The 27747-nt window shown below is 48.3% G+C and overlaps 1 protein-coding gene across 11 annotated transcripts; it reads left to right on the forward strand.

Moving 5' to 3' along the window:
• The first annotated feature begins 4447 nt into the window (after nucleotides 1-4447).
• LOC130522976 (RNA-binding protein with multiple splicing-like) lies at nucleotides 4448-27371 on the forward strand. Of its 11 annotated transcripts, none has more exons than XR_008949759.1 (9): nucleotides 4459-4993; nucleotides 13665-13742; nucleotides 14541-14579; nucleotides 16151-16213; nucleotides 18383-18533; nucleotides 19392-19519; nucleotides 20949-21057; nucleotides 24924-25045; nucleotides 25284-27371. XR_008949759.1 is itself a non-coding variant. In XM_057027901.1 (8 exons), exons 1-7 carry the CDS (start codon nucleotides 4931-4933, stop codon nucleotides 21009-21011), a joined length of 585 nt encoding a protein of 194 aa, XP_056883881.1. In that variant the 5' UTR covers nucleotides 4458-4930; the 3' UTR covers nucleotides 21012-21057; nucleotides 24924-25045. The 11 variants fall into 11 exon arrangements, 1 of the variants encoding a protein (XP_056883881.1); XR_008949757.1 differs by having other exon boundaries at nucleotides 4460-4993; nucleotides 20949-21012; XR_008949758.1 differs by having other exon boundaries at nucleotides 4460-4993; nucleotides 20949-21012; nucleotides 25288-27371.
• The last annotated feature ends 376 nt before the right edge of the window (nucleotides 27372-27747 follow it).

Genomic DNA, 27747 nt, shown 5'->3' on the forward strand with positions numbered 1-27747 from the left:
CGTGCTGACGGTGTTTAATCATTAAAGGCAGAAGTAGAGGTGAGGCGCTGAGTTTTAGTTTAACTTTTTATTGGTTTAGCTTCACAACGAAGGCACTTTTATGTACTCCTCTTTGACCTGTTTGAAGTCCAATCAACAGGTATGTTCCATTCTTTCGAGTCTGAGTCAATATTTGTGAGGGCAACAAAGCTTCTCTCTGCTGTTTCCATGGTTTAACCATGGGTTTCTAACTGGCCCGGCTTTTGTTCTCGGTACGGCCCCCTTGTGACTTTTGAGATTTAACACATGACCAAACACCAGAATGAAACATTGGGTTCTACATCACTGCTCAGAAATGCAACCACAACACTTCCTACCGAGTAAATGTAAGGTAGTAAAAGAAAAAAAAAAATCATGTTTTGATGGAAATGCCTTTTATGCAGCCGGAACAAAGCGTTAAAGGCCTGATGTGAAGCTCAATCCACCGGTAAATATTGCTCCAAAATCTTGTCAGACTGAGAATTTGGTTGCAAAGGAGGTTCGTAAACCGGTGAGCCGGGGAACGTAAAGCACCAGGCCTCCGATGACCAATTAGAGCGGGTCGGTCTGACCGCAAATTGCTCGTTGGCCATCCTCGAGGAAGATCAGAGGCCACCGAGCGTCAGGAAGGGAGGAACAGTATGTATCAGTAAGTCAAAGGAATGGAATGGCCTGGCTCGGAGCCCAAAGAGGGCCACTTACCCCGCATCACTCATGAGGCTGAAGCGTGGCGCCCTGCCAGAACCAGAGCTGCTGTCATGTCTACGCACAGGCCTGCTTGTTTTTACAGACGACCTCTTGATAGATGGCAACATTGTTCCCCCTCTGCCTTTTTCGCTGTTTTTGAGGAAGCTAGCAGCCGTGGAGAACAGCGGTGGGGCTCTGATATCGAGTGGGCAGACTGAAAGACTCGTCTTTGACTCCGCGGGCCGCAGGAGTCCTCCCTGGGGGGGGGCCGCCTCTGGTCGATACATCGGCATTGTGTCATGACAGATTGTTTTTCCGAGGCTCATATCGCGCTGGCCTTTTAGATATGAGTCAGTGATCCAGAAGATGATGTGGAATAATCTGATTTCTGTCTCAATCTCCAGCGCTGCCTTTGTTTCAGCAGAGGTTGGAGTCATCAAAGGCCTCTTCACCCAGCAACCAGATAGCTTTGGAAATGTCTCATTTGTAAGACAAAATACAATTTTGTTACATACCTCTTTATTATTGTGTGATCTTTATTGTCAAAACAATATAGAATGGCTGCTAAGCTAACATATTTTGATGTTCAAAATAATTGGATGCAACTGGCATGTGATCGAGTTGCTTGGGTATTGAGCCAAAATCAAGCATAAAATTGGTGAGCACAGCCGAAGAGAGAAAGCCGTGCTACATGTTTAGGTATTAGCGATGCTAATTAAGTTTGGGGAATAAACATGGCGTCAAAAGCAGCGATGCTAACAGAAAAACAATTTGGTCATTGGGAAGAGCAGGAGCAGGCCGTAGGACGGCTCCTGAGCCACGAAGCGTCCTTCACCCATGTGCTTTTGCTCACGCTACAACAGCAAAGCCAGCCAAGCGTGACCCACCAAAGGTTCCATCAGACAGAAGTGGAACTGGTACCAACAGTAAAAAAAAAGCCCTACGGGAACACTTAAATGTGAAGCCCTCCTCGGCTCGTTTGTGGATATCATCCTGGCCATTACCCAGAATGCTCTTCTTTGTGTCTCCGTCACCTCGAACTAAAATATCACGGCTCCTTCAACCCGTCGAGCCAAAACGGTGACGTCTCCCGAGCGCGGCGCTATCTTCGCGTGAGACTGGACCATGTCAACGCTGGTTGACGTGTTACCGGGGACTTTGTGTCCAGTGCGCACCCCCGCTGTCCACTGTGTGTCTCTGCACGTGCGTGTTTATGGTGTGTGTGTATGTGTGTGTGCGCTTTCCTTTCTCCCTCCCTCTCTGAGCATCAGACCACACAGCTCAGCCCTGAAACCTGTCAAACACAGCTGGGACATCTCCCCCCCCCAGCCCCGCCACCTCCTCCCACACTTACCCTCCTCTCTGCCTTCCTACCCCACCCCCCCTCCTTCTGTCTCCCCAGACTCCAGCAGGAAGCTTTGATACAGGAGTGTTAAGCAGCGAGGGAACATTTCCATTTTTATCTTCTTCAAGACTCCGGGACCCCCCCTCCCCCACTCCACATCTCAAACTGCCTCTCATCAGCATAAAAGATTCTGCCTTTTCTCTTCCTCAACGTCGAGGCTTCAGATGCTGCATAATTGATACAGACATGATCTGGGAGGGGAAAGAGCACGAATCCCTTTGACCGATCCGCCGCGGCTTCCCCCCCCTTTTGTTGCTTTTGAGGTGCAGGTTCAGCAAAAACCACCCGCTCCTTGTTTTGCACTGTCTGTCATAAAACGCTAGCTAGCCGTCCTGCGCAATAAATGTCAGCCGACATATAGTTAAAGTCTCGGCTGCTGTCAGCTTGTGAACTTTTCAACATGAGGTACAAAGGAAGGCAGTTGCTCAAAATAAATGTTTTGAGATGTGTTCATGGATGGGGGGTGGGGGCGCACTGAAGTCTGGCTCGTCACCTGATCGCTGCTTTTAAGGCTGGTTTGCAACTCACACTGTAGAAGATAATAGGTGTGCTGCGAAAATTCTGTTTGCTCATCCTTTGTGCTGTTGAGACATCGGTTCCTCAGCTCCAGGGCGCGGCTTTTCCCCTACTCCGGCGTCGTAAATCCTCTTGCTCGCATGGCCATTGCATTTGAGATCTTGAGCCACGCACAGGTGACCTCGCCTTTACCTGCAGCATCCGGTGGTTGCAAAATCCAGACACAAGAGTGATGTCAGAGGAGAAATATTTCTGCCTGAAAGCACTAAACTACTCACGAGGCCTTGATGTTATGAGTCAAGGACTAGCCAGAATTTGTTAAGCACACTAATAATAGCCTGTTTCCTCGGCTAGCTGCCGATGAAAGATTGTGCCGAGTACTGCAATTTAAGGGCTGGAGAGAAACATTGCAGAGTCAAAGAAAACCTCGTGATGCCAGATTTACGAGGGGAGGCAATGGCATAGAACGCAGCTACCTTCAAGGGTAAAAAGTCCACAGGCTGGGACATAAAAATGAAGTAATCACTGTGAATATTGGTTAAAATGACAGGAACTTGGTGGGAAGCAGCAATGCTGAACGTTCCTGATTGGCCATTTCTGCAAACACACTAAAAATCTGACAACTACTGTAGTTTTACTGGAGTTGGAACTTTGCGTTGTAATGCTAGTCCAGCTACTTTTCTTTTTTCTCATAAAAACCCAAGCGACAACCTTTAAGAAGAGAAACTATTATCCTCTGAAAATACAGGGACACCGAGTCTTTAATGTTTTCATTAAGCTAAGTTTGCCATTATGGATCTGTTCTGTAATCAGTGTGGCTTCTCTATCATTTTTAGTTAATATTACAGCCAGGTCAGGTGACCAATTGTTACTGATCACATTGGGAAGACTGACAGCATGACTTTCAGAATCATGTCTATCTACAGAAATAAGCAATGTTGTTGCACATTTTTTGAAATTCCAGACATTTTTAAGCAACCACATTCAAGTTCCATCCTTTTTCGGGGGGGTTATTTTTTATAGTTTTCCATGGCAGGTAGTTGATGTCGCCAAATACAACGAGGTTACGTTTTTTAAGTTGATCATACTAAAAACACATTACTGTGATAAAATCATAAATTGATCAGTTTAAACATTTCAAAGCATTAATCATTCAAAACCCCTCTTTTCGGTGGCACAGTCCAATGCTAATGCTAACAGCCGAGGCTAATTGTCGCCACAATTCCGCCGGGTTCACATGCTAATCGGAAAAATCTAAACGCAACAACGGAAAACACGTGTGGTGGTCGTTGCTTATTTATTTACACATCCAAAACTATATTAACTGTGTTGTGTGGAAGAATGTGGAAGTCCAAATAGGTAAACTAAACAGATTGTTTTATGATTGTTTCATCTTTGTTTCCTCCTCAGTGGGTTATGTTCCACTTTGTCCTTTCTCTGAACTTTACCGCTTTTTCCTCTTTTCTTCTACATTAAAGGTTAAAGGTCGCCGAATAAATCAAAAGGCCCGGCATTTTCCTCCACCACACTAAATTGTCCCGGAATAATCGTTTTATCCGTGACAGAAACGGGAAGTATCGAGTAGATAAAATCCGATTTTGAAGTTATAAATTCCTACTCCCGGGTCGGAGGGGAACGCATCGTCACTTAAAATGGCTCCCCCAGGTGGAGGGGGGAATCTAAGGGGCTACAAAACGCGAACAAACCGCCGGACTCCACGGTGGGGGGCCACAAAACCCCAGTGAGGAATGCTGCAGCACTAAAATAACACCCAGCTGGTCCAGCTGGTGATCGGCACTGATTTCTCCCCCCCCAAACGCGACGGCTCTCAGCAGCACTTGATAAAACTTGCCCAGCGGACGGGCGCATCCCAGCGGTTACCCCACCCTGGAAACCCCTCCCTCATCCCTCCCCGACGCGGAGAAGAGAGGAGAGAAGTTTGCCTGCGGCGCAGTCCGCCCGATCGCTTAATTCCATTCAGCGACAGGAGCCCTCCGGAGCTGCTTTTACCGGGGAATGGCGAGGAATATCTGACCGCCCTGAAACCACCGCGCACGGCCGACTTTTCCGCCACTTTGCGTCTATTCGACCGAGACATTTAATTGATGTAGCCAAAGTGTCCGGGAGCTCGGGACAGTTGGACAGCGGCGGACTGTTGGTCTGTCGGCGGTCTTTGTACAAGATTAGAGGAAAAGACGAGTCCTGGAGGAGGAGAAGAAGACAGCGGAGCAGAAGAGAAAGACGACAAGAGAAGGAGGAGAAGAAGAAGAAGAGTGTCCGAGCAGAGAAGCTAAAAGACCCAGAATGAACAACAGCAAAATCGAAAAAGAGAACGAACAGAGTGAATTCAGCAACCATGAAGAGGAGGTGAGTCCCCCCACCTGGTCCCCAGGACCCCCGGCGACATCTTAACAAAGATAATGATGCTAAAAGTCTCCGGCGCGGAGCTGCTGTAGCCTAAATTAGCTAAATTATGAGAGCCCAGTTTTAACACATCTGCAGCGTCCCGCTCTCACTTCCACCTGCCACCCATTATAGAGCCGCTTTTTCCCGCAGGGAAACTTGGAATAACCGGCGGCAGGTGTGCCCTGTGGCTGGAAAGCCTCCTTAAGAAGTCAAAAATTTATAACGAACATGAATAAAGGGGCGTTGAATCATCCATAAGAGGCATCTTGCACAAGCAGTGAGTAACCCTGCGAATATGTCGTAAGAGAAGAGTTCTATTGAGGCGAGGATCAAGCAGAAACTTCTGCAAACATGATGGATGCAACAAATGGCAAAGCAGCCTGTCTTCCTGTTTGGCTTAATTATATCCCCACACACCTCAATTTTGCCGCCTGCCTAAATAGAAACGTGAGGTCATGCATTTTCCCTCTCCAAAAATGCAGGATAATAGCCCAGCGTCTTCCTCTTCGCCTCTGTAAACGTTGCACAACAGCAGCCTTTCCTTTGTAAACACGACCTGTGGTGGCTTCCTCCGCACGGGGGACATTTTACTTTCTCCGAGGTTTAACCGCGCCAGATCGGAATGAAGTTAATGTGGTATCCGTCGGATGTCAAGAGGTCTGACCTTTGAACTGACCCTTCTGTTACAGCGCACCAGTGTGTGTTTCCAGACCCACAATCGTGATACAACAGCAGCCAAAGTCTTTAAAAGTGGATAATAAAAAGCAGAAAGTGGCCACATTTCACCATTTTCTGTTGCTGTTTTATTGCTGCCACTATCACCTCCTATAGCTGAGCCAGAGGAGAAGAAAAAAGCGCCCGTCTGGGACTCGTTACAGCTGCTCATAGCTAATTAAAACAACCAGCTATTTTTGTGATGGAACAAGGAAACGAACGCGATAAAAATCGGCTTCATTTCTAACGCGACGCTTTCAGGTTCGACGTCGTTTCGGTAATCGATGCGTCGTTAGGAAGTCGATGCTCTTGGCTGATTATTAGCTGCGTCTCGGCTTGATAACAGCCTTAAGATGCTGCGATGTCCTCCAGCCGGAGGACTCAGACGAGACGTGTCTCCTAAATTGTGTAAAAGGCAGCAGGCGCGACGGAGAGGTTAATGGCCGGAGAAGTCTAATGGCTGTGGGAATGTTTGGAAACCTGCCAGACTTGGAATTTACTGGAGGGGTGAGTTATCGTAACGTCGGATGGCGACACTTTAGAGCCAGAACGCACATCTTCACATGTAAAGATGCTCCCGCCTTTATTTGATGAACACGCCCATCAGTGGGTGACTTGCACTTCTGATGGAAAAAAAATTAAACTACACCTCTTGTAAACAGAGTCACCCCACAAATTTCTCAAGTGTTTTTTTTTAATCCTCATCAGGAATGGCTCATAACCGCTGGGAGAGCTTTTTAAGCTAACACTGGAGCATCCATAAACACGACCTGATGTGAGCCAAGGTTTAACAGCCTTCCCGGGATGACTCTCACATGCTGCACCACCCTCGCGCACTCAATGGATCACTGATTCGCACCAGTAAAGCGGCGTGTTGAGCTCAGCAAACCGTGCCCCGCTTCTTTGCTCCGCTCGCTCCGCCGCGCTCAAGGGTTCGTCTCGTGCGCCCCGCTGATCGCCAAACTTGGTGTTGTTGCAGACGGGGCAGCATGCGAGTCCGCTGCCCACCGCGGCGTCTTATCTCGCGAGCCGAGCTTTGATAAGCGTTATTTATCAGGCGCTCTGGATGCTTTCACGTACCGTCACGCGCAGCAATCTCCTGCATGGTGAACGTCAACGATGGGTCTGGAACATCTGCGCTTTCCACGCCATGTATGGACACGGGACCCCCGAGAGGTCATCGGGGCAGATTTAGGCTGTTGTAAGCGGTGATTTACTGTTTGTGAAGGCGACAGTTTAGAATTCCAAAAATCCGATAAAAATGCACGTAATCTGTTGGAAAGATGTCGGAATATTATTATTAACCATTAACCAACTGTTAGCCATTTGTTATTATTGGCGGTTTAGTGTGCACTCATTTTAGCCACTAATTAACCATTTAAGTCACAACAATGTTGCTTTTTAAGGACTAACTGGGAAAAATAATTCATTATTTAATACTGAACAACAAAAGGGGAGAGGGAAATAAGATAGATAAAAGAGTCCAGGGTGGGAGTACATAGAATGCAGTCTGGATAACCCGGTCACCCGACTAAGCTTTTGACCTTTAACCTCTGTGGCGTTGGTTTCCCTCTGGCTAACTTAAGTTTATTTAAGCGAAACCTCCTCAACCTCGGAGGTCCGCTGTAAAAAAAAAACAACAACCAAAAAAGCAGTTTATTTTTCACAAATGAGTGGGCAGAGAGTTCAGCTCTGGTCGTCTCCTCCGCCTTTTTAATTAGAAATCCTGCCCTTGATCCCACCTCAAAGCAGTCGTCGCTCCGGACAAACCTAAACGCGTGAAGTGGATTTTTACGAGAGGCCACAATAAAACCAAAATGTCACTCTAGCGGAGGTCGGCAAATGTGCGTCTCCCTGGGGTGTAATTGTATAGTGCGTCGGGTATCCGCCAGGTCCTCTTCGAGTAGCAGGTCATGCGGCCGGCGTGACCTTTTCGGCGAAGAGATGTAGGTGGGGAGCCGCGCTGCCGGAGAAGAGCGTCGATGTGAAGGGAGGCCTCCGCGGTCGGTGGCACAGCGGTGTGGGCGCAGTGGTCACTACTTGTGAACGTATCCATGAAAAGGGCACGAGGATATGCTAACGCTCTGTGACATGAAACGTTATCAGCACGGAGCTGGCAGGGCGAAACGGGCCATGATAGGGCGAAAGAGGGGGAGAAAAGAGTACCTTGAATATACATATCAGAGCCTTCCACCTCTCTGATACGTGGGAGTTTATTTATAAAACACGGAGGGAATTGTCATCTTATCGAAGCTGTTTGTCAGCTGCGCAACAAGAGGTGTTTGAAAAGACAGCAACAAGGCTTAGCGTCAGGAACGGCTGGCAAAAAGCTTGTGGGACGGATTTGACAGCATCGGTAAACAAGATGTAAAGGATTGTGTTTTAATTAAACACAGTTAATGAAATAATCCTATTTCGATGTGTAAGTTCAGTTGTTGGTAAAAGTTGGTGTAGTATAATTGGTGTCACAATGAGTCATTAGTATAGCTTAGCATTTTAGTCCGATGCTAACACAAAGCGCACCTCTGTTTGTCTTCCATTCCCCCAAAAGCAGCGTCCCTCGTTGACCTCTGGGACGGCTGATCATTTTCCCTACTTGTGCGGGTAGTTATCCATTCCTTCCTTCTGTCTCCCTTTTAAGAGTCCTGCGCTCTTTGTCCGACCCTTTTGATTTCTGTTCCCTCCAGCCTGTCACTGCATACTTGTCCCGTCCCCCTAATACACTTATCTCCCTTCCTTTGTTTTCTTTCCTTCTTCCTTTCATCTGTTCCATTCGTCTTTATCTCACGCTCTCAGTTTCCCCCTGTCAGAGCCTTGCTCCAACAGTGCGGGTACTTTATGGACTCGTCCTGCTCTGCCGCCGTCCCAATTTTAGTCCTGGCAGACAATCTGTTATCGCGCCATACATTGGGTGCATGATCTGGACGCTGGAGGACCATTTATGGTCATGCTAAGACTGTAAAATGGAGACCAGGCTTAGCCGTTTGGCTAAATCAGCACGAAACACAAATGACTTTGCACCGCGTTGTGGTCTGTTTTGTTCACCCTCCGACCTAAAAACATTTTCACGTGGTTTCTCAGGACCGTTGGCAGAGAATTTCTTGGTCGGCAAGTCCTCCGTAATGAGCGGCTTGGAATGTTTAGTCAATTGTAGAGACTTGCAGCAGAGTCAGATAAGACAGAGGCAGAAGTGTAAAAGATTTGGGGCATTTAGGGGCCCGACGGTGACGACCAGAAGCAGCCGAACCACAGCGGACAGGGGTAAAATCAGCCACTTGTTCTGGGATGAGAGGAGGGTACAGGTATGTGTTTTCCATGTGGGAACAGTTGTGAAGAGCGGAAAGAGCAATACGGGGGGGATCTGGGTTAACTGGGCTTGCTAGGTCATTTATTTTAAATGTCTTTTAAAGGTTAACCCATTGGAACATTTACAGGCCTCCGCTGAGCTGTGATTGGTGGCAAAAGCACTTACAGGAAAGCGAAGGACAAAGAAAACCTCCCGTGCGATCAGCCGTGACGCACGCTCAGCCCCACGGTTCACCCCTAACGTACTAATCTGACCTCTGACCTGTGTGAAACGTGACCCGGCAAACCCTGACAATTCACTAAAAAAACGGATCCATCCTTCCACGGATATTCGACACCTCTCGGGCCAGTCCCCCGCTCTTGGAGACGAACCCAAAACACTCCCAACTGCTAAGAGCTCGCAGGAGCCTTTCAGTCACGCTGGTTTTCATAACGTTTCGCTCAACTGATGCAAGAAACCTCAATTTGCCCCCGATCTCGCGTGGGCTTCTGGGTAGGTTTTAAAGTTTACCGAGTGAGAGGGTATGTTATGAAAGAGTTCTGAGGTTTGTGACTTCATAAATGCAGTGTGGCAGGTATAACAATAGCCTACTGTCACCTCTTAAAGGTCGTTGCATCCCATCCGTCCGAGTCCAACTCCCAAGGTTCTCCTATTCACTCAGAATTAGGAAGGTGAAATGAATGAAATGAAGCTTATCGCCTTTTGTTTCAAGGACATCTTCTTCAGTTTGGCCAGAGCTGCAACTAAATAGAATGAGTACTCTATTGTTGCAGCCCAAAGTTAATATTGCCTAAACGGCTCGGCGTGAATTTTGATTAGCGCTCCAGTCGTCTGTTGTTCCGCCGGGACACAGTTGTGGACTTTTGTTAAAGATTCGATCAAGGTTGGCCTCTCGGTTTGGGAGCAGACTTCCTGTTTAGGTGACTTTTCTTCAGGGGAGCTGTTACTGCAGCCGATATTTATAGCGCCTCGCGTTTCAGCTCGAGGATAAATTTAGATGCCTTAATCGCTGGTGTTTCATCTGACTCATTTTGAAAAAATCTCTTTTTGTTTGTTTATCACAACTTTGCTATTGTGGCACTCTTCACGCTTAGGTAATATTTCGGGACAACAGGGTGACATCTCGACAGCACACGCGATGAAAGCATTTTAGGACGTGAAAACAAAGGGTTTCACAATCTTGCCTCACGGTGGGTGTGGAACCCTTGCAGTCTACATTCTTGCCACTAGGTGCTGCCAAATCTCACTCAGTAGGAATATGTAAGAACCATGACTTAACTCTTTATGAATTATTCATGATTATTGATGTGTTAGCCATTAAGAACTGAAGTTGATTAATGCTAATTATAGATAATAGTGTCCAGATTCTGGGCCTAGAATTTATGTATTAGTCATAAAGTACGATGAGCCAGAGATATCCTTCTGGTAAAGCCGCGCCTCTCTTTTTTCATCCTTTCCTGGTGGCACTAGTGGACCTGCAGTGGGCGTATCAATAAGGTTGTGACCTCATCTGGGTCTTGTGCTGTAAAGGTTCTTTGATTAGAGGTACATTGATCACCTGGGACTTGGCTGCAGAAGTGCCCTTAATAAGATCTGATGCTTTTGGCCCGGGGGCTCCACCGTCTGCTGTGCTCGGCTAAGGCGTTGCCATGGAAGCGTGCTGGTAGCCGGCTGTGAAGCACTCAGCTGGCTAACGGAGGATAGGGACTGCTGTTTTTGATCGAAGCCCCTCCTCGCTTGCTGGTATGTGAGCCATTCAGCACTATGGAAATGAAAGCATGTGATTTACCAGGAACCAATAAACGTCATCTGAGAGCCAATAAACCCGTTAAAAGCAGGTTATCTTTTCTCCTTTAACGAATCGGCTCTACTTCTTGTTTACTCTGCCATTAAGTTAACTGCATCGTGAAACTTTGATGCCTCTCTTTACCTGCGTGTTTACAGTATTACCCTTCCAAGACTGTGCAGAGAGTTGTAATCCAAAGCAGATGTCTCCAAGTAGAGCGCCGTGGAATGAATCATCCGGCTCCGCGCTAGTCAAACAGCAAACAGGTCACATATTACTGGAGCTGATATCAGCAAATCCAAAGAATAAGGTCCAACGCGGCCGGAGATGTTCCATTGTTCTCAGGTGTGCGTCTACATCACGGGTTAGTAAGGTGAATCAAGAGTTAGACTTCAGATGTGCACCACCTTTGAGTGTTGGCAAAACAGCTCAAATTCCACATTACTCTCTTTTCATGCTGTCTTGATAAACGTTCTGGTATTCCTTTTGGCATAGCTTCAGGTGGTTTGTGGAAAAGTTTGCCAGTTTCTTTCTTTTTTTTCTCCGTAAAATCTTTTTTATGACGTCCACCTCCGCCTCTACTGCCATCTACTGGGAAACTAGCTCAGTTAAACCAGTTCTCCAATGGAGTTTGAGATTATCCTCCCTTAGTCAAAGGCTAACAGGCTATTACACGATGTCGGGGTTTGTGGATCAAAGCCGGCTTTCCCAAATTTGGACCTGAGCTGTGGAACCTAAAAACGCCAGCCAGGTTTTAAAGAGGCCGATGTCATTGATGTATCGCGATACCTGCAGTTAAGCTCCGACTTTAATCCTCAGAACGTGAAACAAATGGGCTGGAAAGTGAAACGTAAATCTGTCATACGAACGGTGAGTGGTGGTAAATCTCTTTCCCTCCAGTGGTTCGCAAAGACACGTGATGGGGAGGAAAACAACGCCAAAAATTGATCGTCCACTCCTGTTTTAGTTTCGCCGTGGCCTCTGTTTTTCCTCCCCTCCCTCCGTGCTATTAGCTTTATCAGCCTCTCCGGCTGTCAGCAAGTGCCCTTGCTCTGCGTCTGATTGATGCCACCCTGTTCTGACTCTTTGTTCCCTCGTAGCTCCATACAAGGAGACTATACAAGAGTGGACTTAAACAAGTCTGCCTGAGACGGAGCGCAGCGACGGCCCTGCAGGGCTCAGCTCAGATAAGATAAGATAAGAGCAAAGGTGAGAAAGTCGGGTGGTGAGCTGAGATTTGCTGGCTGGACGGACGGCTTGGCGCTCTCCCGCTATCGCTCTCCAAGTTGCTAAGCTCCTTTGTTTGTGTGTTGCCCAGCCTTTGGCATCAGCCGTGCAGATCATGTTACATGTGGGAATGAGGTGTAGCGTTAGTTCAGCAGTTCCTTTGTCTGCGAGTTGCGAGTCTTTCATCTAATGAAACGGTGCAGCTTTTATCAGTGTTAATTAAACGGCGCAGGTTTGATTGTTGCACCTCTTGTGCAATGCGGCAGGTCCGGGCCGACTGAAATTCCAGGTATGAGACCTGAACACTGACTGCATTCAAGTATTTGGCAAGAGGCAGATTAAATCTGCAACATAAAACTGTAGCGTCCGGACTCAGATGCTGCAGCTGATGCGCGGATACGATGCTAACGGCTTGCTCCCTCGCTGACCCTCTGTTAAGGACAGACGCATCCAGAGTAACATGTAACAACACAATCTCCCCGTTTCATCGCCGCCTGTCAGAATGTAACCAGATCTCCATTCATCTCAGACTTGTAGCACTGCTGCGTCTGTCGGCCGAATGCCGCAGTTGGCGCTAACGCGCCTGCACACATGTTGAAAGGGCTGCTGCAGTTTACACAAGGCTTTGTGGACGCGGGGAGTGGCGCTGTTTACGGAACCTGGAACGGCACGTTGCTGCCCCAGTTTGTGAACCATCTGAATTGCGACTCGGGTTTCCACGCAACAGCACGTGTCCACTAACGAACAGCAAATTTTATCACCTTTCCTCCGATATGTTGGGTTCTCGGATGCTTTTATTTTGAAATTCCAGCAGCGCCCTTTCTCAATTTCTGCTCAGCTGCTTTTCATTTAATTATCAGAGACATTTCTCAATAAAGATGTCATAATAACCTTGTTGGTTAAAGCAAAACATGCATAAATGGACTAAATTAATGTGTGTAAACGACACAACACATTTTTAACGGGTGTTTTATAACTCTTCTGACTGCCTTCGTTCAAATTTTCTCTATATAGGCATTATTATTCATGCTAATCAGATATGCCTGATGTTTGAGTTTCGGGCCGGCAGAAATATGTCGCTCGGCTTCATTCTTTGCATTTCAGTGCACAATGAAGTGTAGGTTCAGGCTTCATCAGATTGGCTTCAGATTCAGCTGCGTCACGTTCCTATACCGCCGTCTGACGTGGAACCTGTCGGGAACACGCTGGGTTTTAGACCAGCATTTGTCAGAACGCTGGTTTTGATGGCTTCCCTCGTGATTCTCCGTCTGTGGTTGCTCGCCGCAGCATCAGAACGCTCTCTCCGGGCTGCCTATACGTTGTAAGTCCTCTGTGTTGCCTGTTGCAAGTTGAAAAGTTCAAATGTAAAACGGAGGCCGGCGTTGCGAGGGAGGACTGCACGCAGAAAGTGATTACACGGGAGAGCAAAGCTCGCACGTTGTGGAAAAAAGGTGTGTTTGCAGAGCTGAACGACGCCTGAGAAGACTTAAATAACCCGCAGCTTCCAAGTCTTTGCACAATCTCATCTGTTACTGTCGTTTCTGAGAGCTAATTATAACCAGATGAAAAATACATGAGCCCTTTCTTGTCTTTGTCAGGTTCGAACCCTCTTCGTCAGTGGGCTACCGCTGGACATTAAGCCACGGGAGCTCTATCTCCTCTTCAGACCATTTAAGGTATGTTTGTATGTTTTAAATGGATGGGCTGTGGCTATTTTTAGCGCCTTTTCCCTCCCAGCAGTCAATGGGACCTCCATTAATGGTGATGAAATAAACTGCAGTGGAAAACCTCCCCCGAGGTTCAAGAGGCCGGGGGTCACTCGCGTCTTACATGTGTTTGTCAGGGAAACGAGAATTCCTCACTTTATCACAGGCAGAATGAGTGTTTGGTTCAGGTGAGTGTGTGCAAATGTTGTCAGGGTTTATAACAACAGGCTGCTGCAGCGCTGGGAAGCGTGATCGGACCATTGCGGCGCCTTTAATTCCTCTTTGTTAATGCTGATGGTATGAAGACTGAGTTGTTTGGACCACTTTAGGAGCAAATCCTGGATCTGGTTCAAGGACACCAGTGAGTTCATAGAGACACAAGTGTTGCGCAACAGGAGGTTTCCAGGCACCTCTAAATCATCTCATTCTCTCTGTAGTTGTTCTCTAGAACCCCTCCAGAGTCAAATAGCCCTGTAAATCTATTGCATCCTCCCAGCTGTTTACTTTTGATTTTGCTGCAATCTGTCCAGAAATGCATCAGTCAGGTTAAGGACCGGTTCCTTTGGGCCGGAGACAGGATGGTGGCGGTTTGGGTCGGGTCAGTACCAGAGCAACAATGCTGCAGCGTGTGTTGCTGCTGCTCTCAGCTCCCGACTTCTGCAGGAATCCTAGCGACGTCTCGGATGCCTTCACGAGCACAACCTCCTCCCTGCATGGAGAAAGTGTCTCACTTCACACTTGTGATGCTCCCTCTTTCCTTTCTTTCAGGGCTACGAAGGATCCTTGATCAAACTCACCTCCAAACAGGTATGTGTGTAGCGGAACTGGCTGTTGTTTTTGTTCAGATGAACTCATGAATGAGGGCCTTAGTCACCATCTTGTTGTACATCAACACCTGAAATTTCCACCTCCTTCATGTTTGACTCCCTCCACTCCTCCGTCAACTTTAAAGGATTAGCGCCAATTCGGGAGTACCTGGAACGGGAAGGAAAATATGTCGGGAGTGATGGGAGGACGCGCTGCCTTCAGCTAGCTTGCGTGTAATCACAGACGCTGAACTCCGGCGGAGACGGGAAAATATTTTTGAGGTGTCAGAGCGAGCGTTTAAGACGAGAGCGGTACTGACGCCTGAGTTTAGCCTGCAGGGACGCGGGGCTGAAAATGAGCCCAGCTGGCAGGTGTCCACATCCAGATTGGAGAGATTTAACTTTGCGTCGGTGCAATTTTTGCCACGTTAACGCTGTGTCGTTTTTAAGACATGACATGCTCATTAGGAGGGTTTATGGTGATTTAAATTGAATCTGCTGTGTGTAATACCTCTAAAACTGAGAACAAAGGGAGGCTTTGCTCCCCCAGTGGTGAAATCTTGGGCTAAATTCACATTGCATCACCAGAAACAGACAGTTTGTAATAATCCCGAATCAACTCTTAGATGTTATCAGAGCCAGACCATGTGCGCTTCTTAGAGTGAGTTACGACAGATTCTGTGATCTGCTAAAGAGAAAAACCCAAAAGGAACTCGCTCTCTCGCTCATTCTGAGGAGTCGCGTCTCGTTTTTGCATCAGGTTTGTAGCAGATCGACGAATGTTCTTCCATCTGTGAGCAAGAGTTTAAGGACCTCTGCAAAATTCTTTGGTTTTCTGATTAAAACTCAAGACACGTACGCGCCGCCTGCGCTCAGTACAAATGTCAGCTGATTCTCATGGTCACATTGAACAGGAAAAAAGAAGCCTCCACTGACTGGTCTTTGTTTTGAGCGGCTGTCTCGCAGCTAACGGCGGGAGCGGAGCAAATCGATTGATCTCCCTCCGCTCTCCCGGTCCAGGAACATGCAACCATCTCCATATATAGCAAGAGGCAGATCTCAGACTTTTTCTATTTATAATTCCTGTTATGCTTTCTCCTCTTGACATCTACGCTCTCTTTTTCTTCCCCTCCTCCTTGACGTTCCAACGCTTGTTCTGAAATTCCCAGAACCCAACACTGCTTTAGCAAATCACGCGGCGCAGATTGACCCCCGTGTTTAGAGGTCTCTGCTCCAACAGATGTATGTTCTACAGAGAAGCGTCTTCCCCCAGTGTTGTCATGTCTCTTCCCACCTCTCTATTGTCAGTTCCCCCCCTCACCTGTAACCCTCCCATCCCAGAAACCTCGCACTTGTCCTCTCCTTCATGCGCTCCCTCTCTCCCTATTTGGGCATAGAAGCTGAACTGTGAGCTCAGCTCATCCACCGCTCCTCCGTCCAGTCCTGTAAACACCAGGGAGAGAGAGAGAGGAAGAGAAAAAGCATGTCTGCGTCACTCAGACACAAGTGCCGACTCAGTATTCTGCCTTAAACCATGTTTCTTTCTTTTGTTCTGTCTTCTTGTCTCCCCAGCCGGTGGGGTTTGTCAGCTTTGACAGTCGATCAGAGGCGGAGGCTGCTAAGAACGCCCTGAACGTAAGTGCCACGACCGCGCTCCCCCTCAAACACCATCTTGGATCTCCTCACTCGTCCTCAGTTTTCTGTCTGCCGAGCCACAGCCCACCTGCTGTAAACGGCTCCTTTCTGTTTGGGAAAGTGATCTGGAAGCTTTGCCACGAATCCAGCGAGGTCGAGAACTCTTCTCCTCCACGTATAAAAGGGAGACATTGATCTGGGGTTTACTTTTAATCTGGCTTATTTCAGAAGGTAGCTCAGGGTAAAGCCTCCATGAGACGGTCTTAAATATGAAACAGAGCCCGTCCTCACGCGGTTTTTATTTTTCCAGATTTGTTGTTACAGAAGTATCGTGAGACGATAATAGCAAGGCAACTTTTTTTCTTTTAATTTTAAACTTTCCAACGAATCTTTCTCATCAAAAAAACACCTTCTGTTTCACGTTATCGCGAGTGGACCGACCAGCCGCCGTCCGTTTTAAAAGGTGAAGTGATCAGGCTTGTTGAGGAGGTGAAATCAATTCCAACATGAAAAATAAAGCAATTGGCTTCTAAAAAAATCCGATACTAAAGGCTAATTTAGACGAGAAAGATCTTGAATTTCTCTGCATCACACGCAGGTAAACTGGTCTGAAGTGGCTGTCGAGCCGTCGGTGGTTGCCATGGAGACAGCATGTCGTTTTGGTGACGCACCACAGGTGCTGCGCTGTTCCCCAGGAATACAACGGGTGTATCCTCAGCCTGTGCCCTTGACCTTGGCAGAAACAGCAATAATAATCCAGCTTTTAGCCTGGTTTATAACAGGATTTACCAAATTTTCATCTTTACAGCTAAGACGGCGTGGTTCTTCCTTGCCATCGTTAGCACGTTGACCCCAACAACGGGGGTAAAGGTCTAAAAATCCCTCCTCCCGCCATACTCTGAGCGCAACGAAGCGCTCGCCGTTTCGGCTGTTGACGCCAGCGCGCCTCAAATGCAGCAGGGAGCACTTGAAGAAGCCGAAATTATCATCTTATTATGAGCCAACAATAGTCAGACTGTTTCTGTAGGGCCGCGAGCTGAACGCCGCCGTTGTTTTTCAGGGAGGGTAGAGCTGCATCCCTGGAGCTCGTGTGGAGGAGAACATCTATCTGCATATTGAAATGTGGCAACGCAGAAGGAATTGAATTATTTTACAGTTCATACTTCTGCTTTTCCTCCTAAAATGTCAGCAGAAAGAAACATGCGGCAGCAGATAAAAGAATACGCTTCAGCGCGGTTCAGAGATCTGCTCAGGCCTCATTACACCCATGTAGCCTATTATCCCTCCGCAGCCTCGACCTGCACAACCCGCGAGTGCGCTGAGCCAAGTCGATCCCGGTTAATTCCCTCCCCCTGCGTGAGAAGAGTCGACCCTCCGCTCGCTTCGTTTTAGCTGTTCTCCAGCGCCTGCAGGGACGAGCGCAGCGCCAAAAACACCCAGTTTCCCGGTTTCTCAACCGCCCGCCGCGGCGCCGCACCCTGGGCTGCGTTTCTACTCCGTTCATCTGACCTTTTCCTTGTTTCCTTTACAGACAATTGAAGGGGGTTAATTAGGGGCTGGTGTAATGAACTCAACCAGGCACCACTTTGGATGCAAATAGACGGCAGCTTTGCGATTTGGATGAAGACCTGTGTTTGGGTCTCAGGCTGGGGGCAAAAGCATTTCACTGATTTTTCAACTAGGAACCATCATACGAGAGTGGTGGATTATTTGCTGGTGGCGTAAATGACACAACACGTTTCATTAATTAATCGTTCAATGCCAGGGGTTAAGCTTAGCATATTTACTCTAAAGACTTCAAAATTGCTTAATTCAAATGTGTACATAGTTCCCGTCTGGCTCCATCTCGAGTTTTGTTATCACGTTCCAAGACTCCCCCCAAAAAAAGGGGGGGGGGTTGTCTGAGAATTAATAGCAGTTGTTAAAACAATAAAACTACTGGTATCATGTTAAGATGGTTAAACTAAAAATAAGGCCGCACAGACACTGGGAGCGTTCTAAAAATTGGTGTTGCTATGTTTGGTAAATAAATCTGAAACGGCGAAGCAGCTCCGTTTCTAACGCTTCGGTTCGGGACGCTGGTCAGCTGTTGCAGAGATTACGTCTGTGAAACATCGAAACCACTGACGGTAAATGAAGCCCATCTCACGCGTTTCTTTTTGATCTCAGGGGGTCCGGTTTGATCCAGAGATCCCACAAACCCTGAGGCTGGAGTTTGCCAAGGCCAACACCAAGATGGCCAAGAACAAACTGGTGGGCACCCCCAACCCCCCTCCCTCCCAGCAGAGCCCTGGGCCGCAGTTCATTGGCAGGGATCCATGTGAGTATTCCCCGACAGTCATCCGTTTGTCCCTGAGTTTATCCCGCTCTCGGCCCACGCCGCTTCTCCCTGAACCCTTGCTGCTGCTCCCGTTGGAGGTTACCAGACCGGAGGAGCGTCCGAACCCGCTTGTGTGGCCGTAGCGCGGTTGCCCCAGCTTTTTATGCAATCCCTCCACAGTTTCAGCGGATCGCATTCCTACAGCTGTCACCATTTTGCTGAGTCACCCTTTGATAGATTAGATTGTTCAACGTGAGCCGTGGCTAAACTATGCGAAGGCACCAGGTGTGCACGGCTGTGAACTCCAAACCTGGCGTCTGGTTAAACATTTTTCCGAGTAGTTAAACATTCTGTAACGTGGGTGAACGGTGGTAGACGGCGGGCCAGCCGTGCCTGTGCATTCTTCCCAAATGAGCGAACGGTTCTTATCTGGGATCGTTCTGTGGGCCTTCGGGAGGGTGTGTACTCAGGGAGGACCCGGTGGCGAAGGGAAGGAAACGATTAATGTGGCCATGACCTAATCGCCCTCACAGGAATGGCTGCCGGGTCCCGATCGGAGTCCCTAACGTCGGCCTTTTTTGCGATCGCGCAGACGTCGGCAAACCGATCTCGATCTGCTTTTCCTTTGATGAAACACGAGGCTGCTGATGTTGTGACTCCAGGTTAATCCCAGATTGTTCCCGTTGTGCATGTTGAGGCACGGCCGCCGCCGCGCCCGCCCACCCGTCTGATGAACGGGCTAGCCCGATCCTCACCCGCGGCGCACCTCCACACCACCGCCACCTCCCCCCTCGTCTCTCTCGGGCCGCTCACCTGTCCACCCTCCTCACTCCACTCCTCCTCTTCTTCTTTCCACAGATGAGCTCACAGTGCCCGCTCTCTATCCCAGCAGCCCAGACGTGTGGGCCTCATACCCGCTGTACCCGGCGGAGCTGTCGCCGGCCCTTCCACCCGCTTTCACCTACCCCTCCTCGCTCCACACTCAGGTAACCTGCACCTCCATCCCCTCTCCACCCCCGTCATCAGCACCGCCACCGCTGCCACCTCGAACCCACTCGGAGCGCCTAACCCACCTTTGTTTTCAGATTCCTAACTTCTCATTCTCAGAGGCTTCATATCAAAGACGGGTTTGGGAGTAAATCATATTACACTTTACACCCTGTGATGCTAATACTCGGGCACCTCGCTGAAATCCCCCCAGCTTTAATCTCCTGTATCTCCTGCGAGATCATCTGTGCGTGATCATCATCGCTTGCATCATCCGCGCACCTCCGTTAATTAGGCCGCTCTTTATTGCACCGAGCGTGATCCGGCGTTTCAAGGTCTAAGCTGCGCAGCTCTGCCGCGAGTTCACTTAAGAGCTGTTATCGACCCAGAATTGTTCTCATGAGCGTGTTTTTTGGTGCGCCGACCCTGACAAGAGCTCAGCTATGATTACATTTGCGTCTGTATATTGATCATTCTTTTAGTTTGCAAACCTTTTCTTGGTACACGTGAGGTTTGTCAGCCACATTTTCTCTATTCCATCTCAGTATGTACTGGAGACGCTCCGGTTCCAGTTTATAGACCTCTTAAAGCTGAAGCTCAGATGATGTCAGAATTTTTAAAGGGTTGAGTCAGCATGGCTGGCATCTTTCCATATGTGTCACACACAGAAATACACACACACTCTCAAAGAGAGTCTGGATGCATGTTTTCAGTAGGGGGGTGCATGTGCGTTTAATTTAAACTGCAAGCAGGCGATGGCGAGCGCTGCAGAAACAAACTGCAACGGATTAAAGCGACGTCACCCTGGCTGAGTAAATAAATGTTTTTTGGGAAGTTTAAACCACAATTCCCATGAACACCGGTTCTGCACCGGCGGGGGCGGTGGGTGGGGGTCAGCGGCCCTACTTATCGTGATTTTGACCGCAGGACATCACACAAATTTGATATAAATCAGGGAGGGTAAGGGTGGATACCCGACTTCATGACGATAATCTGGGGAGAGCAGGTTCTGGGAAATACCAGGTTTCTCGGGAAGGGGAAATTGAACATTTCATCCGCCCGATTACCCTATCATCTGAGCCTGGCTGCATCTGTCTCCACCAGGTGGTACCAAAGATAAGAGTTCAGATGAAGGGTTAGCAATGCTCACGCTCGAGGATCAACATTAGATTTTAAAAGTGCTAATGAGCTAAATATGTAGCCACCGGTTTATTTAAATGCTGCTCTGGTATATTGGGGGCCTGTGGTGTTCTGGGTGATTCCCTGCAAATGTTTGGAGCAAAATGCTTTTTAAGCCTCTTTATTTTTACAGGACTCGGCCATAAATACACAATAAACTAGCATGAGTGTAGCGTGTGCGATCATAAACGGCATGCGTGTGTTTGTGTGAACCAGCGTGTTAATGTGTGTTTGGTTCCATGTGTTTAGATTCGCTGGCTCCCACCTGCAGATGGAACTCCTCAGGGATGGAAGTCCAGGCAGTTCTGCTGAAGTACGTGTGAGTAACAGGACGCGCACACTGGCTTCTTTTCCACGTGTACGTTAGGTTTGGTCACCCTTTAGTAAATGTTAGGACACTTTGTTTGAACAGGAACTGAATTTCTCCCAAACATACATGTTCAATAACGCAGGGTGTTATGATAATTGTGCAGCCTGTTCTCGTCCTCTGACCTCGGTGGGGGGGGGACAAAACAAAACTGCAAATTCAGCAAAACGTCCGAAATAACAACCAGATTCGTCCAAACATCCAACTTCGTGATAAATTAGTGGAGTGTGGGAGCGTAAAACCCAGCGGGTCAATGAAACTGCAGCCGCTCCTCTCACATCATCAGAGGAGATGAAACATTTCAAGAGGAGCTCCGTTGTTTCTCCCCCTCCCCGTGTTCTGGTCACGTGGTACAGCGGGTCGACTCTGGCATTGATGTGGGTCTGGATCGGCGGCATCAAAGGCTCTTTAGTCAAACAGAATATCCAATGAGCTCCGTTGCCTGTGAATTAAAGAGACAGATGGGATAGATGGTGGCCATTATGAATAAAATGCTAACGGCGAAACATAGAAAAGCACTTGAAACTTGCTCTGTAGCCGCTACAGCTTGCTCGTAACAAGCTGTAGCTAATTGTCTGATGGGGTAAATGAAGGCGTTTCATTCTGGTACCTGGGAGCAGCGTTTTTATGCATTTCTATTAAAACTGACTAGCAGGGGGGCTTATTTGGAGTTAATTATACATGAAAATTGTGCTACAGCTGTTTCCGATGATTATAATAACTACCAGAGTCGACGGTAAACACGTAGCGTTGCTCTCTCCTACTTGTGTTGTTGGCGTGACACTCCCCCCAGAAACCCAAAAGCACACTTGCTTCTCTGTATCTGTGTGCGAGGGAGGGTCGGCTCTGTCGGCGCCAGTCGCTCCCCTCCCTCCAGTGTCTCAGGACAGGATGAAACATGTCCTACCGACCCCTCCGGGGAGTCTGCGGGGAGCAGGTGGGAGGTCCGTGAGGTTCGCTTTTGTCAGGCTGTTGATTGGTGTTAGCCGCCTCTCGCTTTGTTGTAACCCTACATCACAGGTGACCTCACCGTTTGGGGGGGGGGGGTGTTAAAGGAAGAAGGTATGGGAGGGGATTTAGAAGTAATTACTCGTCTATCAAACCAGGAGGAAGTCATTTGGAGTCAGGCTGTCCCAGTGGATATTAGCCCCCCAGCAAAACAACGACACCCCCCACATCCGGCTCACAGCGGAGGGTGAAATTAAGTTCTGAGACCTCCAGAATATGGGGATGATTACAGGCAAAGGCAGCAGATAAACCCCCCCTTCTATCGTTTTCCATATTTGTTTGCCGTGTTCGTCCACGTCGGACAGTGTTGGTGATAACGGAGCGAGGCAGCGGCGGGCTTTAATTGTGATCCAACACTTTGAACTGTGGCAAATTGTGAATCCTCCAACACCCTCCAAAGAAAATTCCCAGCATTTTTGCACCCTGTGACTCCAAAGTTCGATAAAACCATTAAAGAGGCGCCTTTGTGTCCAATATAAACATTCTATTTAAATCTTTGACACACATCTCCGCAGTTTGCACAGTAAAATCGAAAAAGTTCACTGTGTGTCCTTTGTTTGCGTAATTGTGCTGAAACCGCCCCCCCCCCCCCATCTTAGCCTGGCTGCTCTGTTTGTTCCTGACATGTTGCAGCTTTAAAGCCAAAAAAACGACCTTGTGTTCTTGTGGGCCTGTGGGTTGTTTCTCGACTTGTGCAACCCTGGCAGCTCCGCCGAGCGCTTGCGAAACCTTTACGAACGGTTCCGTCCGTGAGGCGACATGAACCGACCCGATCTGAGGTAAGAGCGGGCGGCTTCCATCCAGGCGACGCTCCTGTGACGGTCAGTCGCAACTGGAGTGCAGACGTCGGCCCTGAAGGCCTGCGGTCGTCTTGGCACGCGACCAATGCGGGCGGAAGTGTAACCGTGGGAAACTGGAGTCCCTGAACAGCTGAATGTGGGCCAGCGTAGGAGGGTGATCGGTAGTCGGGGGGAAAACCCCTCGTCACCCCTGTGGGGTGGGTATTTCAGCGTTAACTCTCCGCTCCTGTCGAGCTGAAACGGGAGCCACGGCGGACGCTGGAGAAACTGGTAATTGTTGTTTTTGATGCGCCAGGAGGCCCACGGGCGGGTGAGGGGGGGGTGGTGGGGTGGAGGGGCGCTGCCGCCTGTACGTGCAGCTACATCTAAAGATAACGTAATGGTGCACGCTAATGCTGCTTCAACTGTAGGGAGGTAATCCGGATTTTCCATTTGACAACACAGGGTGTGTGTGTGTGTGTGTGTGTGTGTGTGTGTGTGTGTGTTGTGTGTGTGTGTGTGTGTGTGTGTGTGTGTGTGTGTGTGTGTGTGCTTCCTGCTTGACCTGAGGAGATTTCTCAGCCAATAGCCCAACAAAAACCAGTGGTTCCTGTGTTGACTGACTCCCACAGGAGGCCAGGGCCAGCTGGGGCCTCTTCTAATAAGGAAGTCGGGCTTTATCCCCTTTGCCCCCCCCCCCCCCCCCCCCCCACTGCCACATTGCACACTCGTAGAGGACGGGGGCTCTGGTCGCTGCGCCGGCTCTCAGGAGCGGGTCCGCGTCGGCAGCTGTGTCCAGCAGCTCCAGCAGTTATCGCTGGTATGTGAGAATCACAGCCGGGGCCTAAAGGCTTTACTCTGGATTAAGGCGGCTTCAAATGCTGGGTGGGGGGGGTTTCAGGGCCTTTCCAGGCAGGTAAATCAGGATTCATAAAGGTTTTTGAGAGGATAAGCTCCTGGTTTATTAGGAAATCTTACATCAGGCTGCTTGATTATGAGAATCAGAAGTGATTCTTTGAGCACTGGAGTCAAGATTAAACCCGTTGGTGGTTTTTGTTTTTGTTTCCTGGCTCCACGGAGGTGAATCTTGTCTTAAAATTCACTGAGCTCACACTTGAAATCGATGTTTCATGCCGCGTTGATGCCCAGAACGGGGAGAACAAGGACCCACCTTGTTAAGCCGTGACATTTTTGGAGTGACATGTCGAGTTAGTGCAGTTTTCCCTTCGTGGGAAGTACTTGATCAGCGCCAACTGATAAGAGCGCTGAAAACAGAAACATTGCACACACTGGGTCTGATTCACCTCCCACATTCTCAACCGCCGCCTGTTTACCCTGTCTCGCGTTGTGTGCCTCTCCGGAGTTATTGGATGTAGCACATTAAGCCCACAAATCACTAAACCTTTTCCTAATCTGCGCAGACATGTTCAATGATCAACCCGATGCTTAACCTCGGTGTCTCAGCCAGAACAAATAAGGTGGTCTGGAAGTCTGCGTCGCATCAGCTCAGCCGAGCGGCTGTACAACACATCGATTTCTTCACCCTTGATTGAACGCGTAACAGGGCATTAGCCAGGCCAGGCGTGCCTTTCCAGAAGGAAAAAACTTCCCAACCCATCTTTCCCTTCCTCTTCTTGTTCCCGCTGAATTGTTTATTGTTGCAACCCCCCCCCCCCCCAATATAGCCGCCCTGCTCTCTGAGAGTTTTGGTGACGCATGTGGGATGATTGGGGCGAAGGGAGCCGACCTTTCTCTCGGTCCGATGGTGGCGACGCGGCGAGGTTGGAGGGGCAGAATTAAGGACGTCGGGGATCTGGGGGAGAAGTGGGGGTCTCAAACTGGACCACCTCGTAAGGCACCTCGTTGGAGTGACATTTTAAAGGGGTGGGGGTTTACACAGTCTAATAAAAGGTTGCATTACTTGTTGCTCATTACTCTCGACCCCGCATCTTTACTTTCCCTCGATTAGCGACGGGGCCGGGAGCTGTAGCGAGCTAGAAGATGTTTCTTGAATGATGACTGGACTCTCAGCTGTTGCCAACTGGTGACCCGATCCCCCACCATCCTCAGGTTCCTGATGTGTGATGGTGGCCGTGCCCGGCTGTGACGTTGCTGATTGCCTCTCCTGTTTAATTAGAACCCAACCAGAAGGTCCGACTCGCCTGCAGCTCTGAGGAGCAACGGTACCGACGGTGAGTTCACGAGCACCCGCGCTCATTCTCAAAGGGCACCGCTTCCTTCTTGGATGAAACGTGTGGAGAACGCCATGAAGGCTGACCCGCTGGAGCGCGCGCACCGACGTCACGTGTTCCTTCAAGGGTGTTTGTGTTTTCCAAACGCTCCCTCGTGCTTTCATTAGTGCGGCAGGCCCGCACGTGGTCGCCACGGCACCTTCACCTCTCTCACCTCCCTTGTCTGTCTCTCTCCCAGGCAGCAGCAGCCTCCAGGGCCTCAGGACATTCTAGACCCCAGCCTCCATCACACATCAAGCACACCCCACCCCCCCTTTTTTTTTCTGTTTTATACTGTTACATCCTCAAGATGGACCGGCAGCGCTTTGGCTACACCTCCTCTCACACCTTCTCCAGAGGTATCAGGCACGCACGACAGAGCGCGCACGCAGACACGCACTTTCCTCTATTTCCTTGGCTGCGTCCGACATCAGCAGTGTCTCGCTGTGCGCCCCGCACATGCAGGGATGGCTACCGAAAGAGTGCAAACACACATTTATGCAGCATTTTTTGCAAGGCCAGATAACAGGAAGTGTGTCGAAAGCGCTGCCAGGTGATGTTAACCTATGACTATAATTATAACTATTCTGTATATCATTCATATTAACGTTATCATGGTTATTAAATACATGTTGAAGCATGACCTTGCAAAAAAAAGGAAAAAAAAACAACTCGATGCTGTACATTTTTAGATATTTTAAAGAAATACAAATAAGTATTTTTGTAATCAAGACAATGTTTGAGATTTTTTTTTGATTGCTTCCTGTTGTGATAAAGTGTGTGAGGATCTTTCATACCTAGTTTCCCCCATACCTGTTTTGCTAAACCAAAGCAGCCCCGTCGGTTCTGCCCGTGTCGTCCGTACCCCGAAGCCCGAGCACGTCGGTCCCGCAGCGAGCGAGACGCCCGATCCAGCTCGGGAGTTTTGCATTTAGAGGTAATCGCACGTGTTGAAAGGCGGCGCTGGCGGGAATAAGCCATCCGCGGTGAAGGCGGAGCCCAGGGGACCGCCAAACGCGACAAACTGAGGCCGGCTGTACAGAGGAATTGGCTCCTTTGTTGTGTAGCAGGACAGCACAGTACAGAGACAAAAAAACCCCAAAGTAGTCTGTCAAAGAAAAAAAAAACACTGGAGAGTTATCTAGACGAGTGGATTTATTCCATTTTTGACTGCTTTTGTAGTCCTCAATCTGATTTCTTATGAAGTGTGACGTCGTTTTTGCAGCTCGTCTCTTTTTGTGTCACTCCAAAGAGCCATTCTGCATCTGAAAGGACATTCTCTTTAAACACTGTCTCTTTAGTCTATTTTTATGGAGCCTCTGCGACCTTTTTTTTTTAATTATTATTTTGAATCTACAGAGTAGCGATTGGAGTGTAAAAAAGGAAGAAAAAAACAGAAAAAAAGATAATAATCTTTTGTAATCTTGTGTATTCTGGCCCTGCAATAACGTCTTTGCTGTTCGACACATCATCGAGTGATCGTGTTTTTGTGACATTTTCCTACCGAAATTCTTTCTGGGTGTCACATTCTTGTATAAAAATAAAAACGGCACTTACGTGATGAGGGTAAGTCACTTGTCACGGCTGTGTGACGGCTAAAAACAAAGAAAAAAAGAACGTTTATCCCAGGTGTGTACAATCATATCGGAGTGGTTGAGTCATATAGTCAGTGTTTGTAATGAATAATAATGATATGCACATAATACGAGTGACATTTCTGCTTCAAGTGGACATTTTTAAGCCAAGCGTGGCACCAAATTTACTAGAACAAGTATTTATGAGGTGTGCATGTGTTCTTATGGGTATTAAGTTTTTAGAGTTCATAGCAGATGCCCTTCATATAAGACATTGTAAGTACTGTAAGTTTGAATTGTATATTCATTCGGTAAATTTTCTAGAGCTTCTTTTTGTGTCTGGTATATAAATACTGTTCTACCTGCATAATTCACTGTGAAATCCAGAGAAACAAACAAATCTTTCTGCGTTTCGCCCTGTACGGTACAGACGTTCCTGTAGAGTCCGTATGTCCCCCCCGCTTCCCCATAGTTCCGGTAGGCCCCGTGCACACCCGTGTGTTCCGTGCATGTTCATAGCGTGTGTGTTTTGGTTGTTTTTGTTTTGTTTTCCTTTTCAGTACTGTTGATATTTATGTACTTCAGCCGCTGTGAGGAGAAACTGCTTCGGTGAATTGCAGAGGTTTGTTAAACCAAAAAGATGAGAAGTTTTTATGAAAATGTTTAAATGAAGACATTTCAGGCCATCTGCCATTAAAGATTGATGTCATACATTGTTGTGTATTGTTTCTTCCTTTTATATTTATGAGACGGTGCAAACTCCATGTGTTTGAAAATGACCCGGTGAAATGAAGCCACTTTAATTGAAAGGCTGGTGTAATGTTGCTGTTTGGCCACTATAATGAAGTGGCGCCCTTAAAATTAATTGAAACTGCATTTTAGGACCACTTCCTGTTTTCGATTCTAACGGGTTTCCTCGCCGGAGAGCAGGGGCACACCCGATGCCGGAAGTTTTATTTTGGTTCCCCACAATTAGCAGCTAATCTACAAGTTTTATTAACTAATTATGCACGCTCCTGCTAGCAGCCCAACGGACGGGAACCAGCACTGGTTCTCGATCGACGAAACATTTGTCGGGCTTTGGGTTCC

Source organism: Takifugu flavidus, chromosome 3 (genome assembly GCF_003711565.1).
Source record: "Takifugu flavidus isolate HTHZ2018 chromosome 3, ASM371156v2, whole genome shotgun sequence".
NCBI lineage: Eukaryota > Metazoa > Chordata > Actinopteri > Tetraodontiformes > Tetraodontidae > Takifugu > Takifugu flavidus.